This window comes from Cyprinus carpio, chromosome B9 (genome assembly GCF_018340385.1).
Source record: "Cyprinus carpio isolate SPL01 chromosome B9, ASM1834038v1, whole genome shotgun sequence".
NCBI lineage: Eukaryota > Metazoa > Chordata > Actinopteri > Cypriniformes > Cyprinidae > Cyprinus > Cyprinus carpio.
In genome coordinates this window covers 30,279,444-30,298,403 of record NC_056605.1, presented here as the reverse complement: position 1 = coordinate 30,298,403, position 18,960 = coordinate 30,279,444, and the positions used below count along the sequence as shown (strand labels likewise).

At 34.6% G+C, this 18,960-nt stretch overlaps 1 protein-coding gene across 3 annotated transcripts in view; it reads right to left on the bottom strand.

Annotated features, from left to right (window-relative positions):
• LOC109087065 (RNA-binding motif, single-stranded-interacting protein 1) overlaps positions 1-18,960 on the bottom strand; it is a 59,479-nt gene that overhangs the window by 38,385 nt on the left and 2,134 nt on the right. The window contains exon 1 of one of the 3 annotated variants that reach the window (XM_042731893.1): positions 13,702-14,018. The exons of 1 other annotated variant lie outside the window; for it this stretch is intronic. In XM_042731893.1, coding sequence (XP_042587827.1) covers positions 13,702-13,761 — 60 coding nt within the window. In that variant the 5' untranslated portion in view covers positions 13,762-14,018. Of the gene's footprint in view, positions 1-7,497; positions 7,865-13,701; positions 14,019-18,960 lie in introns of those variants that run through there. One more of the 3 variants, XM_042731894.1, reaches the window with a different exon arrangement.

Below are 18,960 nucleotides of genomic sequence, written 5' to 3'. Positions count from 1 at the left end.
ACCTCCTCCGCTCTAATGCTACACTGCTCATGTTTGTCAGAGTGAGGATGAGTATCTGGCAGCGCTGTGATCCATATCTGCAGTGCAGTCTCTTCTTCTTCAGAAAGCAGTTGTCAGCATAAAGTGGGTCCACAGGGGCCGGAAGCTCTGACCTAGGAGCACGGCTGACGGAGAGGACGCTTCGGGAATCTAAAGGAAGCGAATGCGGCACGGGATGCCGAGGGGTGAGCGCTGAACATTTCTATGTGCTGAACCCTTTGTTAAAGCTTTGTTCTTAGATGAGCTTGATATGCAACAGACCTAAAGCCATTCGTTTTATCTCAATGCAGGTGAATCCTGATTGTATTATAGACATGAACATTGGTAGATCTGCAACAACTTCAAGAAGATCAGTCATTGTTCACATGGTAAAAACTCATTCTAATTTGCACGCACAAAGAGCCTAACTGCATTTTATGTCATTTTGGGATGGGTTGAAATTTGCAAAACGCTACACCATTTGAGCTAGAGACTTACGTCCTATTTCTCAAAACAAATATGCCTCAAGGACTTGTGTGTTACGAAATCAAAATATTCTCAGTATTTCACATTACAGGTAAAACCTTTTCTCTTCTTTACACATCATTGTTGGATATATCTTATCTGCACATTTTAAACAGATTTGTTGAGAAAAATATACTCTTTTATTTTACACGATATTCCAATGCTGTGAATATCATAGGAACGTCCAGTTTTCACTTGTCCCACGGACTTGTTGCCTTTCCACCCACAAGAACCAAACTGCAACTGTATGAGGAACTGATAATAATAACCATTTCCTGAAGGGATGACCACCAGAAAAAGCCTAAAATCATCCACTTAAGTCTTTCTCTCCAGTCCTGACAACAATTTAAACTCTAAATCAGAAGTTTAAATAAAACTGATGCAATACCGAAAGATTATTTTTGATGAAAGTGATGTAATACGGCTGCTGTGAATGTACAATTCTAATTCAAAATAAAGTCTACAGAAGCCTATAAGTAGCCTACTACAGTCAAGTTGCAAAAGGCAAACTTGATATATTGGAAAAAAGTATTACTTTTGGAAACAGATTGCAAAATTTGAAAAGATTTGTTGATATTTCACAGATTTAGAAATTAAAACCTGAGACCATCAATGCAACTGCACAGACTGTAATATTAAATGTTATTTTAAGAAAATTCCTTGAGTGATTTTTTTTCACTGAAATCTTTGATTTCACCAAAAGCCATCTGCTTTTGCATTCACATTTTTTTGGTTCTCATGGATACAATAAAGATATTTTTGAATCGATTTGAATAAATTTGTTGAGATTTCATGGATCTAGAAATTAACACCAAAGACTGTCAATGGCAATGTAACATTAAAGCTTTAAGAAAACCATTTAAGTGAGAGATACTCCAATCAGACTCTTTTATTTTACCACAGTCTAAAAAAAGAACACAAACCGGATGCCATGTACTTTGGCATTTTTTTGGTTTTGCTTCTTTTTAGTCATAATAGTGGTGAAAGTGTTGTGGTTGTCATGCATGTTTTTAAACATGCAAAATCCATCAATTCTCTGACCGAAAGGGAACTAAAACAAAACCCTACTGTATAAAATACTCACAAATGAAACACTGATAAACTGTTGCACAGTGAGAACGGGACCTTTGGACTGATTTCTCACAGATATATATTTTTGGTCCTAATAGTAGGGGAAAGTTTTGTGGTTTATCACGCATTTTTCACATACATGCAATATCAAGCATTTGCTCTTAGCAAAAGGGAAGTAATATGAACTAAAACAAAAGTCAACACAAAATATATAAGCCCTATCAGGTATGAAAGAGTCTGATTAATCATTGTACAGTGAGAACTGAAACTTTGGATTGATTTCTCATGGATGAAATAACGATTTCTGGTCATAGTGGTGTATCATGCATGTCTTGTACACATGCAAAATTTCTCAGAGCAAAAGAGAAGGAATATGAACCAACCAAAACAGAAGTCAACACAAAATACTCAAGCTCTGTCAGGTATGAAAGAGTCTGATAAATTGTACAATGACTATTTTAGATGGATTTCTCAAATGGAAACACCCAAGCTCCATTGCTAGCTACAAACATCAAGTAAATGTCACGCCGATCCATACCAAACTTTTGTCTAATCAGAACAGCTTAACCCCAAAATGCGAGGCCAACGGCACTGAATGGGCTGCGGATCTGTTTGAGGTCAATGCTTTTTCTGGCTTCATTCTCCGCGCTATAAAAGAGTTCTTGTGTGGTAAAGACATCACTTCCGTCCTGTTTTTATGGACACAGATGTTCTGAGCTGCGGAGGTCTTCCTGCTCAAGTGCTTTAGCAGTTCAACTGTGATTATCCCGCTCCCTCTTTTGTGGAAGTAACAAGGAGGAGGAAGCGTTCGGAATCTCTGGTATGCAGCAGTGACACAGTTCACTGGACGAGATCCAGAAAGAAGAAAACTCACTGTCCTCCAGTGTTCCCATGCTGCCTTTTACGCAACTTCTGAACCACCATAAAACTAACAGAAAGTTCATTGTGAAAATACATTCCATTTGTTTTATATGGTAGTGCACATAATATTATTTCACATGTCACATGGGCTCAACAAGGATCTAATCTGAAGGTACATTTATTATAAATTAGAATGAATGAGATCCAGTAATCTCTGTAAACTTTAAAAAACTTTTACAGCCATTAATCTTCCACTTCTGTCTTTATCTGCGATCTTGAAACCCATTTAAACTCATTAATAAATTTAGTGCAATAAAATAGAGGCAATATTTGATGCATTATTCATAGCATGCTTTATAGGTATAGGTTATAGGTCATTATGACTCAAAAATAAATTGTATATACACTGAAAAAAGGGTTTCATTCATCCAATTAAAACATTTTAGTGTAATGATTCACATCTATATTTTTTAACTTGAGCCAATGAAAAATAAATAACTTGCCCTTAGGCAAAACTTTTTTCAGTGTATAATTCAGTCAAGTTTCTAAAGAAACAAACATGTACTGTACCATGACTTGGCTTAGTGGATGAAAGTCATCCGAGAAACCAGTTTTAAAAAATGTTCTGCATTTTGCAATTTATATGCAAATACAAGATTTTCATTTGAGAGTAAAGGACTCTAAATCGAGTTGAACACTCATATAATAGCATATTAACATTGTTTGTACTTCATATGAGGCGTATAAGTCAAATTAAATATTGGGAACAGTGCCATGGGTTTGTTTAGATGAATATTATTTTATATTATGCTGTCACTGAGCATTGCTGTTTACATCTATTACTTTGACTCACATTTAAAAGAACAATTCAACCCAAAATTACAATATTATCATAATTTACTAACCCCTTTAGACTTTGTATTATATTCTTTCTTCCATGATAAAAGTAGATTTGATGATTTATGTGCAACATTTAGTTTTTTGAATTCATGTGATAGCTGAAATTTTATATTTCCCATCATTATATAAGCTACTATTTGTAGTTTTGAATGTTTTTTGTGTGTCTTTTTAGGAAAGTGACAATATAAATCACCATCCATTTTCATGATTCTGGAAAACAGAAGCTTGGGCATAATTCTTTCATGTTTCACAGAGAAAAAAAATAGTCATACAGGTTTAGATGGACACGAGGGAGAGTGAGCGATGAATACTTTTAATTTTAGCCTGAGCTATCACTTTAATTCCCAAACAAAAGCAGAGACAGCAATGAAAATGCTCAAGATTGGCAGGTGCTGAAAACCACAGACCTGAGCTCCATGAAATCCAGTAGTGCTGAACAAAATATGATTTCATTAAAGGTCTACACAACAAAGACAGCATTTACGGGTCAGAACAGAGTCAATGATCTATTAAAAATGGCCTGGCAACCGTTTAGCTGCTCTTTCTGCTATTGTCCAATGCAGCTGTGTAAAGACGTGAACACAAGACTCTTTTTAGGAAAATGTTTTAAAAATGTTTCACATAACATAACGGAACATTCCATTGTATCATTCTGCGAATGTTACTTTTAAACGTTCTCGGAATGTTCTGAAACAAGCAGTAACGTTTAAAAAAACACAAAAACTAAAATGTTTAGGAAAAAACATTCCATTACTGACGTATAAATTATAATTTTTTGAGAACATTATTAAAGACCTTTGAACAAACATTCTATTCATATTACTTAAGAACGTTTCTTCGTAACTTTGAGAGAACCTTGCTAGAACGTTCTGAGAACATTCCCTGCTTGCTAGGATCAAAGTTAATCAAGTTTAATTTCGAGTTCTTCAAGTTTTTATGCACTTCTTGCATTGCTTCAAAAGAATTTAATACAAAAATGCAGTAACAAGCACATTCTGTCACTTTTAGCCTGTACTCCTCCATTCACACCACACTAATTACATTCGCTCACGCTAATGTGAACATAACGAGCTAAAGAAGGCAAGAGAGATGATTTACTTGTTAGTGTCACAGTGAAAAATGAGTAAATATTGGTTTTGCTTTATTCGTGTACTACTTTTTACTATATTACTGTAGTTTATTTTTGGAGCATTTGACACGACTTGGTTTGAATAATCCGTATGTAAATATAAACGTTAAGAAATGCATAGTACTGGGTGTTTCATGATTTCCCTCCATCACATTCTCATCCAAATTTTTTCTGAGAAGTCACTGCCTCCCTGGCCTCGGAGAAAACGCCCCTGATTTCTATTTTAGATGAAAATAACCTCGTCATCCTGTAAAGCACAATGAATGCTATTAGTCAAGTGTTCTGAGAGGATTCGCTGGAAAAACGGCACAGTTAGTCACGTTGCCGGTCAAGCGGGAAGTCCTTGAAGCGTGCTAATCTCTTTAAACGCTCACAGGATGAATAGTTTAACGGCATCACATTTGGACATCCCAAACTGCACTTCATGCCACATGAGATTATTTTGTGGAATTTTTCCTATCAGAACGAAAGCTGTGCAACATTTCCATTTATTTTAAATGCATAAGCATTCAGTATACTGAACAACATGTGCTTTCCAAGAAAAGTCTGTTTTTCGACTTCAGGACAGACCTCAAAAACAAAACAAGACAGCTGATTTGATCTTTGCATTGGAGAAACAGCCGTGCAAACAGGAAATGAGGCACAAACATGGCCTACAAGTGGACAAAGAACATCTTTGAGGACGAGAAGCCAGTGTTTCCCCTCGAAGGTCCTCTGCCCCGACTGAAACCCACACATTCCCAGAGTGGAACGGGCTTTTCTTAGGAACTCAAAGCCTGTTTGTATCTCGCATCTGTTTGACTATTCAGCTCTGCGGGGAGAGACTGGCTTCTTATCAGAGCACCGCAGACCAAGTCAGCCCATCATATCCGTGCTGGAAATACGCTGAACTTCCAGTAACCGCCCTCACCCTGTTAGAGATGCTGCTCTGCTGCTAAACGTCCTATGAATATATGCATAATCCTCTTGAGTGACTACCAAACCCTTCCTCTTCCTCTTCCACCCCCCTCGCCTTCCTCTTCTATCAAGAAGTCAATCTCTTAGCGTTCTGCTGATAAATCAAATTTCATCATTAGGCGACGCGCTACAAGCGTGCCATTCGCAACACGTGGATCATCAAGGCTTTCGCAGATGCTGCAGATCAAAACAGCGACACTATCTAATCCCATCATGATGCGCTGATATGACAAGGTCACCTAAACCCGTCTAAACCAACCTCAAAAAAAGTGAATCGCGTGAAAACACCAGCAGCTCATATCTGACCCCAAAATCATATTAAAAAATACTGCATTAAAATCATTGAATGCAGACACTACTTTGCAGCTCCGTTATGATTCCTATTATTCTTATGTGTGGTTCCTGTGATATATTAATTCTATGTTAATGTTTTAATGCATTATTCTGGGGAAAAGTCCTTTAAATTAGTTACAAGAAATGCTAGCATGAAATATAATGTGTCATTGCTTTTTGGCATTAAAAGTAATGAGAATTTGAGAAGGAAATGTGTGTAATTGTTATGAAAATTTGTCATTTTCTTTATGCAAAATCTAAAAATATGGCTGAAGTGTGACTTTGGCATGTTCACTTACAGGTTTCACACAAAAGACTTTAAAACCAAACATATAACCATAAGGGTCACAATTAAAGTCAAATGATGATTTTTACCCATTTACAATTATGGAACATCCTCACTGTGTGCCCAGAATTTGCAAAAAAATCCATAACATAAGGATGACTCTAGAGTCATTACAACTTGTCATTTTCTTTATCCACAATCTAAAAATAAAATTACTTTGGAATTATGATTTTTACTTGTATACAATTATGTAACGTTCTCAGTATTTGGCCAGAATTTGCAAAAATCGTCCAGGTGGTTGAATAAATTTCCACCAAATATTTCTATCTTGTATGTTCTCATCATTAACATTTGTAATTTTCTATATGCAAAAATAAAATAAGGCTGAAATACAACTTGGATGTGTTCTTTTACATGATTTATAACTGCACAAATAACCATGAGTCAAATAAGATTTTTACCAGAATTTGGAAAAATCATCCACAACAACCGATGTATTTATTTATTCACCAACTGTTTCTATATTGTACATTCTCATTTAAATTTTCTTAATGCAAAATCTAAAAAATAAGAATGAAATAAGACTTGGACATGTTCGATTATAGCTTTCAACCAAAAGACTGCATAACCACACTGTAAAGAGCAAATAACCATGAGGGCCACAATTAAAGTCAAATATGATTTTCACCTGGTCATGATTATGCAAGATTCTCACTGCATGGCCAGAATTCGCAAGAGATCATCCTCAGCAACTGAGGATGGGTGAAAACATTTCCAGCGAATGCTTCTGCAGGTAGTGCATGTGAAATGCATGCATGGAGTGAGATTAGAGGAGGCTTTAATGAAGAGTGTCATATGAGAGGGCGCATTAATTCAGCGCTGTGACTTTTGACCATTACAGCACAGTAAAGCAGATTAACCACTGAAACCGAACACACACAGGCAGGGCTGTGAATGTATGTTTCCATCAGAGGAAAATGCAGTGACGTGCATGAGACACGTAAAAACCTGATCAAATAGAGGCCTATTTTTAAACTGGTGGGACGGGTTTGATCGGGAGGGGGAAAGGTGTGATAAAATTGTGAATGAGACCCAGTGCCATCAAATGAACAATCAAATGAAACGCTAGCACAACAAAAACACACCCATCGAAGGGGAGCGTCTGATTGGAAGGGAACCAATGACAGCTATTCTTTATGGATTAGTTTCATGGAAGTGCTGCTTTTGGACACAAGTAGTCTTTCATCCGTTGATCATCACTGGAACGCTCCATTTACTGTTATTATTACAAGAAAGTGCAAATAATAGTTTCCATAAAAACACTTTATAGCAGATCATTCTGAATTATGACTTTACAACCCCACTTTAGACAACAAACAACAACAAGGGCCACAATTCATGTCAAAGAGGCTTTTACCTGTTTACGATTATATGACGTCCTCACTGTGTGGCCAGAATTTGCAAAAATCATCCTCAACAACCGAATATCCACCGACGGATGAATAAATTTCTACCAAATGTGTCTATCTCGTATGTTCTCGTGTATCCAGGAGGGTAAAGTTGTATCTGTGGCTCTATAAACCATAGAGACCGAGCAGCGCTGTCATAGAGTCTCACTTTGACGTATCTTTAAGACGGGGGAGAAATAATAGGAGTTGCGGAAGGGTGTGCAGCATATATCCCACGGACGCTTGCTGTAGTCAGCGTGCCCAGCCCGTCTGTTTCGCTCAGTTCATTGATCTGCGGTGACTTCTCTACAGAACTACGCCTCCCACTATGGAAGAAACCACTGGGCTCTGTTTGGGAGGGGGGACGTGCAGACAAACAATACTAAAAAACATCACAAAACAGACTCTTCGCTTAAATACTAATGCATATTGCATGTTAAGCATGCATGCATGCATTTCCACACACTATGTAACGTGCACAATGCTCTGGTTTTTAAGCGAGGGGATATTACGTTTCATCAACCCCCCTTTGGCTGCTCTTGGTTTCCTTTGGCCCGCATACTTCACATTCCGGAGTGAGGCCATAAGGTTTTGTGGTTTTACAATTTCATATGTGCTTTACAAAATGATTTAACACTGCGTTTAGGACGAGAAGCCAAAATGAGTGGAAATGACTTAAAAAACAATGACTATGAAATAAACATATATTCCAAAAAAAGGGTTATTTATAGCTTTTTGATGTCATCTAACTGCAGGAAGAGCTTGTATGTAAACCAACTCTCCTCTACGGTTGGAAGACCTGGTTGTGTAGTTAGGGTGAAATTTATGAAAACATGTTCGGGTCAAGCTTAACCTTGTAAAGAGAAGGAATGAAACCAGAAATTATATTTTGCATTAATTAAATGAAGCGTATTGTGGAATCATTAAAGCTTTTTTGCATTGTGACAGAATTTTCATGGCAATTAGACACAGATGACCTTAGGAGTGCTTTACTTTTTCACATTTATTTTGAATTAAAGTGATTTTATTAAATGATATATTGTTATATTATATTATATCAAATTATATTAAATTATATTATTATATTTTACTATAATTTTATTTTTATTAAAAGAATACACACACACACACACACACACACACACACACACACACACACACACACACACATATATTAGTGCTGTCAAACGAGAAAGAATCTCATCCAAAATAAAAGTTTTTGTTTACATAATATGTGTGTGTGCTGTTTATATTTATTATGTATATGTAAAGAAACACATACAGCATGTTTAGAAAATATTTACATGTATATATTTTTAGTCATAATTTATATTATATATAAATATATTTAATATATAAACGTAACATATTTTTCTTAAATATATACATGCATGTGTGTATTTATATATACATAATAAATATACACAGTATACACACATATATTACTATGTAAACAAAAACTTTCCTTTTGGATGCAATTAATCATGATTAATCGTCTGACAGCACTTATATATATATATATATATATATATATATATATATATATATATATATATATATATATATATATATATATAAAATAATTTAACATTTATATATAACATTTTAAGTAATTTTATTAAATGAAATTCAAACTTTATTAAAAGATAAATCATATTCAAATAAATTAAATATTATTTAAATAAATTATTTATTATTTAAATAAAGCATTATAATTATTATCATTATTATACATAATTAGTATTCTATTATCTATCTGCCTAAACATTACAAATGAAGCAAATGCAAAGTTGACATTAAATGTTCACAGCATATTTTTTTTCACATTTTTAAAAAGAAAATTTCCAACCTATCAATTAAGAAGTTGATGTTTCTGTAGTACTGATATCAAGACTTATCTGAATAAATTAATGCAGAGATTCAACACAAACCAGAAACCACATTTAAATTATGACATAACAGACCAAAGGAAGTCTGGGAATGATGTAGTGACCAAAACATGTAACACATGTAACACATGCAACACAAACTCTCTTATATATTATACAGTATGAGCTTCCTCCAGCTATGCTCAATCCGGAAATTCTTTACCAACTTTATCCAGTGCATTAATGAAGGATGAACATGCATAAGAAACTCTTGGTGATGCTTCTTCTTCACTATCTGCTGCTACTCATCCATCTATACACAAAAACATCTAAAATGCATGCAGATTGTCTTGTGTTTCTCCATCACTCTTGCTCTGTCTCTGAGGCTGTGATGAATGTAAGTCGCATCCTCACACCTAAACACTGCATTTCCTGTTGTCTTCTTAAATAACTTCCACTGAGCTCATCAGTTTTCGATTTCACTCTACTGTTTCGAATATAAATGTGATCTTAGGAGCACCGAAAACACCTTGTGGTATCAATAATCCCCAGCTCTGGCCGATCGTGCTTAGACAGCAGTTTACATCGGATATTTAGGATGTAAATAGGTCATTTACAATCCCACAGAGAGCAGGAGTAAGATCTTTGCCCTTGGATCCCATCCATTTCCTGTTTGTGGACCAAAGAACCAGACTGGAAAACATCTGCTATTCAGGACAGAGCAAACATGAGTGCGTCAACACCAGCCACAGATCAGATGAGAAACAAAGCAGTCGGGCTTCAAAGATTTGGCTCAATTACACACAAAATAGCTTCTGTCAAATCTACGTCAGAAATAAACCAGTTCTCAGAAGAATAAATGCCACAAAAAGAGATAAAAACTGACTAAATATTTTAAATACGGGGGCAAAAGGGTCAATTGATGCATTTGAGACAACAAAAGCATTAAAAGTTTTTCATTTAATTAATGCATAAAATTGATCAAAGTGTCAGTAAAGTTATTTATAATGTCATAAAAAATCTATTTCAAACAAATGCTGTTCTTTTGAACTTTCTATTCATCAAAGAATCTTGAAAAATAAAATACTTCATGGTTTCCACACATTTACAAGGCAGCACAGCTGTTTTTGACACTGATGATAATCAGAAATGTGGGTTGAGCAGCAAATCAGCATATTACAATGATTTCTAAAGATCACGTGACACTGAAGACTGGAGGGATGATGCTGAAAATTCGCTTTTGCAACACAGAAATAAATTACACTTTAAAATATATTAAAAATTTAAATGGTTATTTTAAATTGTAATAATATTTCACAATATTACAGATTTTACTGCATTTTTTGATCAAATAAATGCAGTCTTGTGGCAATGTCATAACAATGTATCCTAGCAGAGCATTTATTGTTTTCTGTGACCTTGTGCATCCTGACCCTTAGTATTCAGACATTTTCAAAACAGAGAAAGTGATACGGATGAATTTTAAACCTTTACATAAGAAGAGAGGTGGAATAATGTGGTTTTCTGCACTCAAAGGACACTCAGGGTCATGATGGTGAGCTGCTGGCACCTTTCGCTCTGCCGTGTATGTGTTTGTATGAATGATGGCAGCATGTCAGCAGGCAAATGAGGTAGCAGAAAGCCTGATTCAGCTAAAGCAGAGGGTCAGAGTGCAAAATTAAATTAAAAAAGAGCAAAGAAGCTAACATAATTTATATATATAGACACACACACACACACACACACACACACACAAATAGTTTCTTGAAAATAAATGCAATTATATATTTTCACATGCATACAAATGCAAGTTAATGGCACATGAATGCCTGGCCCCAAATGGAACACCTTTTCATTTGCAACCACTATGAGCCAGTTCAAACTTCACAGCTGGCTATTACCTAAAATGTAGACTGGGAAGAGGACTGTGAGAGGGAGCCATTTGGAACAGGACCATAGTCTAGCACGATCATCCCAAAAGACAGAAAGATAGAAAGTGAGAGTGAGTTCACATAAAGCCTGGCACAACTTGCAGAGATATTTAGAAATGACCTGTCAAAAATATTGACTTAAAATGCAAAATATTGAACACAAACTCAACTAAAACAACTCTTATCTTTCTTTTATTAGCCTTTAACTTCAGACATTTACACTCTTAGCAGATTTCTTACTATATGAACTTGCCATTTTTGGCAAAATTCAAGAAAAACATATTTGTGAGTCTGGAGCACAAAAGCAGTCTTAAGTCTCTGGGGTATATTTGTAGCAATAGCCAAAAATACATTGTATGGGTCAAAATTATTGATCATGTTCCATGAAGATATTTTGTACATTTCCTACAGTAAATATATCAAAACTTAATTTCTGATTAGTAATATGCATTGCTAAGAATTCATCTGTACAACTTTAAAGGCGATTTTCTCAGTATTAAGATTTTTTTGCTCCCTCAGATTCCAGATTTTCCTATCCGATCCTAATAAATCACACATCAATGGAACGATTATTTATTCAGTTTTCATATGATGTATAAGTCTCAATTTAAAAAAATTACACTTAAGACTGGTTCTGTGGTCCAGGGTCACAATTTACATAATCGGAACAGAAAAACACAAGGGAGGAATTGATTTTATCGGCCAGTAACCGACTGCATTGTAAAAAAGTGTGCATTGAGAGCTGAAATAAATGACGTCATCCGAACCGGAGAGTCGTTTCAGAAAAAGTTGCATTTAGATGAAAGATTAAGAAGTCAATTCACATTTATCTGTACAGTGCTTTTAACAATACACATTGTTTCAAAGCAGCTTTACAGACAATCCAGATGTTTATGTTTATTATATTTTAATATCTTCATGCCTTATAGGTGTGTTTAGCAGATTAGAGTTGGACGATAATATAGCTTACTGTTTGCAAAGATACCAGCAGATATTTGCTATATTATATATCGCTTTACGTAAAAATACTGTACGCAGAAATAGTTGGACTTATAAATCCAACTTTATATAAAGAGCTAGATGATATATGGAAGTCTGTTTCTACCATGGATATAAAAAATAAAAAAGGTAATTGCAACTTTATTCCACAATTCAGACTTTGTTTCTCGCAATTTTTAAAGAAGAAAAGAATCCTGAAAGAATAAAACAGTCAGCAAGATATCAGCTCACAATTATAAGAGAAATTCTAAATTTACACACACACACACACACACACACACACAAATAGTTTCTTGAAAATAAATGCAATTATATATTTTCACATGCATACAAATGCAAGTTAATGGCACATAAATGCCTGGTTCCAATTGGCACACCTTTCCATTTGCAACCACTATGAGCCAGTTCAAACTTCACAGCTGACTATTACCTAAAATGTAGACTGGGAAGAGGACTGTTATAAGAGAATTATAATATAATCAATTATAAGAGAAATTCTAAATTTTTCTTGCAATTCCAAGTTTTACGTTTTTATTCCAAGATTATGTTTTTCTCAGAATTGCGAGAAAAAAAATCTGCTAAAAAGTTGCAAGTACGCATTCATTTAAATTCCGTAGTGGAAACGGGGTTCAATACAGATAACATAGTTACATTTTGTGATGATATAAACAATCACGCAGCTGAGATTTGCTATATACTGTACATAGTATATCTTGCTTTACATGAGTGTTCTGCACATGAAGTAGGATATACTTGTAAAGTACCCATACAAATATTTATCCTTTGGAATAGCATGCAAAATATGAATTAGGTCAATTTCAGGACTTTTTTGTTGACATTGCATGATAAACATCAGAGTCCAGAAGCAAAACCAGTTAAGAACTACTGGTTTATAATAGCAAGGATGTTTAACAAAATCTAGAGGAGCTTTGAACCTACAGGAAAGCAACCCACAAATCAGCCGTAAAGTAGCCCTGCTTGACACGGTACAGCTGTCCATGCTGAATGTGCAGAGAAAACAAATGAAGAGGAAAGCGTTCGCCGCCCCCACAGGCGATCAGAGCGACTATAAATCACACTCCAACCTGCCAACATGTGAGCACACATGCATGTGCATAAATCCACGCACCCTGTCTCTCTCTGTACTGAACTGCTAAACGAGAAGCTTTTGAACTCCAGTGCAACTCTAAAGAGCCACATTACAGCAAGTGTGCAACTTGCCCAGACCACATTCTCGACATTCTCCCTGCCTTCCACCGTAATGGAGAAACATTTCAGCCTGTCACTTCCTATATCGTTCGGTCTCAGTCCATTTGCTCTGTATAAATAAAATCTTGCAATTTGCACATTGTTGAAACAGTGCTGTCCTACGTACCTTCCTGCATCTGCCGACTGGCTCGAATCGAGGGCCCCATCTTCTTGGCGGGGGCCACATTGTAGTCGTCAACAGCGACAGCTTCGAGTTTGTCACTGCGAAAGCAGCGTGTTTACATGTGTGTGTGCGTCTGTCGCACAGGAAGACGCCTGTTTCACACGGATAGTCAGTGAGAGAGAAAGAGAGAGAGAGAGAGTTTGGATGTGTGCAGGGCTGCTGGGAATGAAACACTAGCTTACTACTTACTGAACTTACTGCACAGTATGCACTGTATACTGCCTACGATGATTCAAAAATAGTGCATTATGCAATGCTAAATGTTTATGTCTCATAAGCTCATCACGATGCATAACCATTGATGGGCTTATTTTGTATATAAAATACATTGAGGTTTATATATTATGGAGATGCTTTAATGCAAAGTGACTTGTATTGCATTTAAAGGGATAATTCTGTCATTTACTCACCCTCTGATTTTCAGTTTTAGGTGAACTCTCTCTTTGAGGTACACAGATTTATTAGTTCTTGCTGTATGCATGCTTAAATAGCGGACTTTTTTATGACATGTACAAAGAGAAGGTTACCAATCTCATGCATATATAATGCAAGGCTTCAAAATATTATGTTATTAAAATTAGTGAATTTTACTGTGAATTCAGTGTTATTAAGAATGATTTTGAATGACCGATTTTAAAAAATAGTCAAATCAAAAAAAGATGAGAAAATGAGTAGTCCAGAAGGTCAGAATGCTTAGAATGTATATGTGTAATTTATTTGCATATGTCATAACACGGCATGCTGAGATCTCTGATGATAACAGGAGTGATCTAGTTTTATTCAAATATGCCGACTGCATCCAGTTTAGACATGGATGTTGTGCGTATTAGGTTGCAGTCTTTAGTGTATGATTTTGTCTAAATTGGAATGGGGCTCTGAGAGGGATTCAGCAAAATGAGATCCTCTAAAATTCATGACTGTAATATGATTTGTGTATTTGCATGACACAAAGCAACATTTCGCTCCCGCAACCCACACATGTAATTTTAAATCGAGCACAACACACGAGATATTTCTCCAAAGTACATCTGGAGATTGAAAAATGACGGTTATGAAGTTATTTTTTTTGCATAAAAAACTGACAATCATAGCATTAATATTCCCGCAGTCCTGTGAAATATTCATATGTAAACTGGTTATTTGCAGAAAATGAGTGTAAGTAAATTGCTCTGAGGGAAATACAGTGTCAGTTGTGATGCTTTCATAAATGGATAATGAATCCATCATATATATATCAGAATTTTTTTAAATATTTTTTTACAGGAGTTTCTTATGCTCATCAAGGCTGCATTTATTTGATCAAAAATACAGGGAAAAAATTTTAATATTGTAAAATATTATTATGATGTAAAATATTGTTTTTCTATTTTAATATACATTAAAATCTAATTTATTCCTGTGATGCAAAGCTGTATTTTCAGCATCATTACTCCAGTCTTCAGTGTCACATGATCTTCAGAAATCATTCTAATATGATAATTTATTATCAGTGCTGGAAACCGTTATGCTGATTATTATTTTTTTGGAACCTGTGGTACTTTTTTTCAGGATTCTCTGATGAATAAAAAGTTAAAAAGAAGCTTTGCATCACAGAAATAAATTATATTTTAAAGGATATTAAAATAGAAACCATTGTTTCATAGTGTAAGATTACAGTTTTTTTCTGCATATTTTTTCAAATAAATGCAGACTTGACGAGCAGAAGAGACTTCTTTAAAAAACATTACAAGTCTTACTGATCCCAAACTTTGGACCGGTAGTGTACATATATATATGAATAATACAGTGAATTAAATACTTCTTTAATGTACCAAAAAAACAAAAAAATAAAAACAGATTATTGATAACAAATGAATGACAGTTTTGATATTTGTGCAACAACAGCTTCACATATTTTTTAAAAAGTAAAAATAAATAGATAAACAATAAAACTAATATATACATTAAAACTAAACAGCTTTATTTTTGGATAATGAGCAAATTAAAATGAATTAAATACTTAATACTTATTGTACAAAAGCTTGACATTATGGAATAGTTCAGCAAAAAATGAGCCTCATGTGATGATCACACAAAATTTTACAGTGATTAAGCTTCAATACTATCACCCTTTAACGTTTAATGCTCTGTATTGTTGCATCACGTTTCTTCATCATCCTCACATGTATCTGTCCATTGATATCCACACACAAATAACTTCCGCTATAGCAGAAACTCAACTGGCTGTCAGATTTCACTATATAGCGTCATCCGACAGTCTTTAAATACACAGCGAAACTATTTTTACCCCATTCAGTCTTCACATATTTACTTACACATTTACTGAATTGCCTGTTTACACAAACTAACAAAGCAGGTCTATTAATACCAGACGCGTCTGTGTGGCTCTCATTGACCTTGTCAGTTAAGCTGAAGGGCTTTTCCAGCTCTCCGCCTGTGTTTGTGAGACAGGCCCTTGGCAGAGCGATTCACCGCCGTGGTGGGTATTATTGTGAGCCGGTCCCTCATTTTCCTCATGTCAAAAAGTTCCCAGAATGACTATCGTAGGAGAACAATTGGAATTCTTTCAGCTCGGCACACACATAATGCGGCCGCCGCGGCGCTGGTTAATTGTGTACATTCTGCTGCCAGGCAACTCTTCAGACTTTATTGTAAACATTGTATAGGCCCTTCACAATGGCTTTGTTTGCAGGCTCTGTGTGTAATGTCCAATGGCAGTTAATGTGCTTAAACCCACCCCTCGATCACAGGCTCATGTTGACACGGCCAGCCCACCTACACGGATGAAAAACTGGTGCTTTTTAATTATTATTCATATTATTAATAATGCATTTTTGAACACTGGTGATAATGCAACAGCACGTCTCTCTTGACTTGTAAATTTAACATGAATGAATTGTTACAGTTCAGTTGCTTCTCAAAGAGCTACATAATTCCCAGTCCATTTCATGCATTCTCAAGAAAATGCATACCACAATCTCACAAAAATTCATCCAGGTTTAACATCAAAATGCTGAGGAAAAAAAGGAAGTATATTTTGCATAAAGAAAATTAACCTTATTTTACTACCATTTATATTAGTTGCACAATATTGCAAAATTCACCCACATTTCTCAGTGCCATAATGCAACTGAATACACATTTGATTTTTTTTGCATTTCCATTTATACTCTTGCTAAAAACTGTTTTGCACAGACTGTGCACAATTTGCCCACTATTGCAGAATTTATTATTCTGCACTTGCCAGATTATATTTACATTTTCATATACTTTTCTAAACCCTCATGCACTATATTTGCATTTGTTTAATGACAATGAATTGAATTTAATGCAATCTAAAAATGACAATAAATGGCTGTTACACAAAAACTTTTATTTAAATCAGCATAAGTTAAAAGCAAATACTGCTATGCATTACAGTAAGCATAATTTGGCAAGAAATGTGCTTAACAATAATGTCATAATGCAAAAACCTTAATGGTCCTTAAAAACATGCTCCATTTACTATAAACAAAATATAATATGATAGGAAGATTCTGACAGGTTTTGATCCTTTTGACACTTCAATTAATTATATTTCCATTTGCATAAACCAATATTTTCTGACATTTTTTCAACGACAATAACATTCAATTTAATGTAATCTAAAAATGACTATAAATGGCTGTAATACACTATTTTTTATTTAAATCAACACAAATTAAAAACAAAAAATGCTGCTATGCATTATGGTAAGCACAATTTGGTAATAAATATGCATGACAATAATGTCATAATGCAAAAACCCTAATGGTCCTAAAACATGCTTCATTATATGCAAAATGTAATAGTGTGAAATATGTGTTTTTGACAGTGGGAATGTGTTTCGACAGGTTTTGAGAGATTTAACCTTTTGATAGATAGTTAATCACAATCAGATCTGCTCAAATTCAGTGCACATGATGTGCTTGTAGCTTAAGCTGTACATTACGCTGTAAACAGTCGAGTGGAGCACCATATAAATGTGTTCTACCTCTCCGCCTCTCAAATGAAGACAAAAGCTGTTGGCTTCCAGCCTTGAAAGAAATCAAGCTGCTGTAATAATAAAAAAGGCCGATCCTCCCTTCCCTGTCAAAGCTTATCTTACAAAAGCATCTCAACTTGTTCCAAGCTCCTACAAGGGCATGTGCACAAAAATAGCATAACAGTCGACAAAAAAAAAAAAAAGGACACTGGAAACTTTCCGAACCAGAAAAGAAATTCTAATTGCAAAAATAAGAGATGATGGAAGATGAATAGTGTGTGGACTCAAAATGTGGTTTATTTATTCTGGCCACTTCACTGTGGAGTTTATGGAGCATTTATGGACTCTGTCTTGTATAGCTGTAAGTATATTGCAGTGTTTGGTTTAAGACACTTATGTACATACCGCTGGCCCCACATGAAGTCAACATGCTATACAACAATGCAAAGCTTTATAGCATCTGCTGTGCAACCTCAATCTTCCTTGACTCTCTTCCAAAGTTGAACGACTGATATCTTTCTATACTTACATTTCAATCAACTGGCACAAATTAATTTAAACTAATTAATGATCCTATCTACTTCCTGCTCTTACTGTATATGATTCATCAGTGCATATTGGTGTAAAGAATAAATACTGTGTTTATATTTAAATACAAAGAAAATCTATATCAAAAATATAAAGAAAAGCTATATCAAAATGCAGTTTGCTATGCCACTGAATCAACGTTTATTTTTGGATGACATCATTAATGCTAGGGATGCATGACTTGTGGGGAAAAAATCTGTTATTTAAATCTTGTTATTTAAAATGCAATTAAAAAGAAAAATTCCAGGTTTGCTGTGGTTGTTTATATGCTGCACAATTTGGCCAAAATGTGGGCTTATATATCAAAATGGATATTAAACATTGTAAATTAATAATAATAAATCATTGTTGTTGTTATTATATATTTTTTTATAACAATAATGTATTGTTATTATTAATAATTAGTTAATAATCATTAATAATTATAGTAACTAATAATCATAAATATTTTGTTGTTATTATCTAATCATTTACATTTTATTATTATTATTATTATTATTATTATTAAATATAATATAAAAAATTACTAAATAAAAACAAAATAAAAATTTGGTATTGTAATATTCCACTGTAAAATACAAAGTATTTTAAAATAATACAATATATTATTT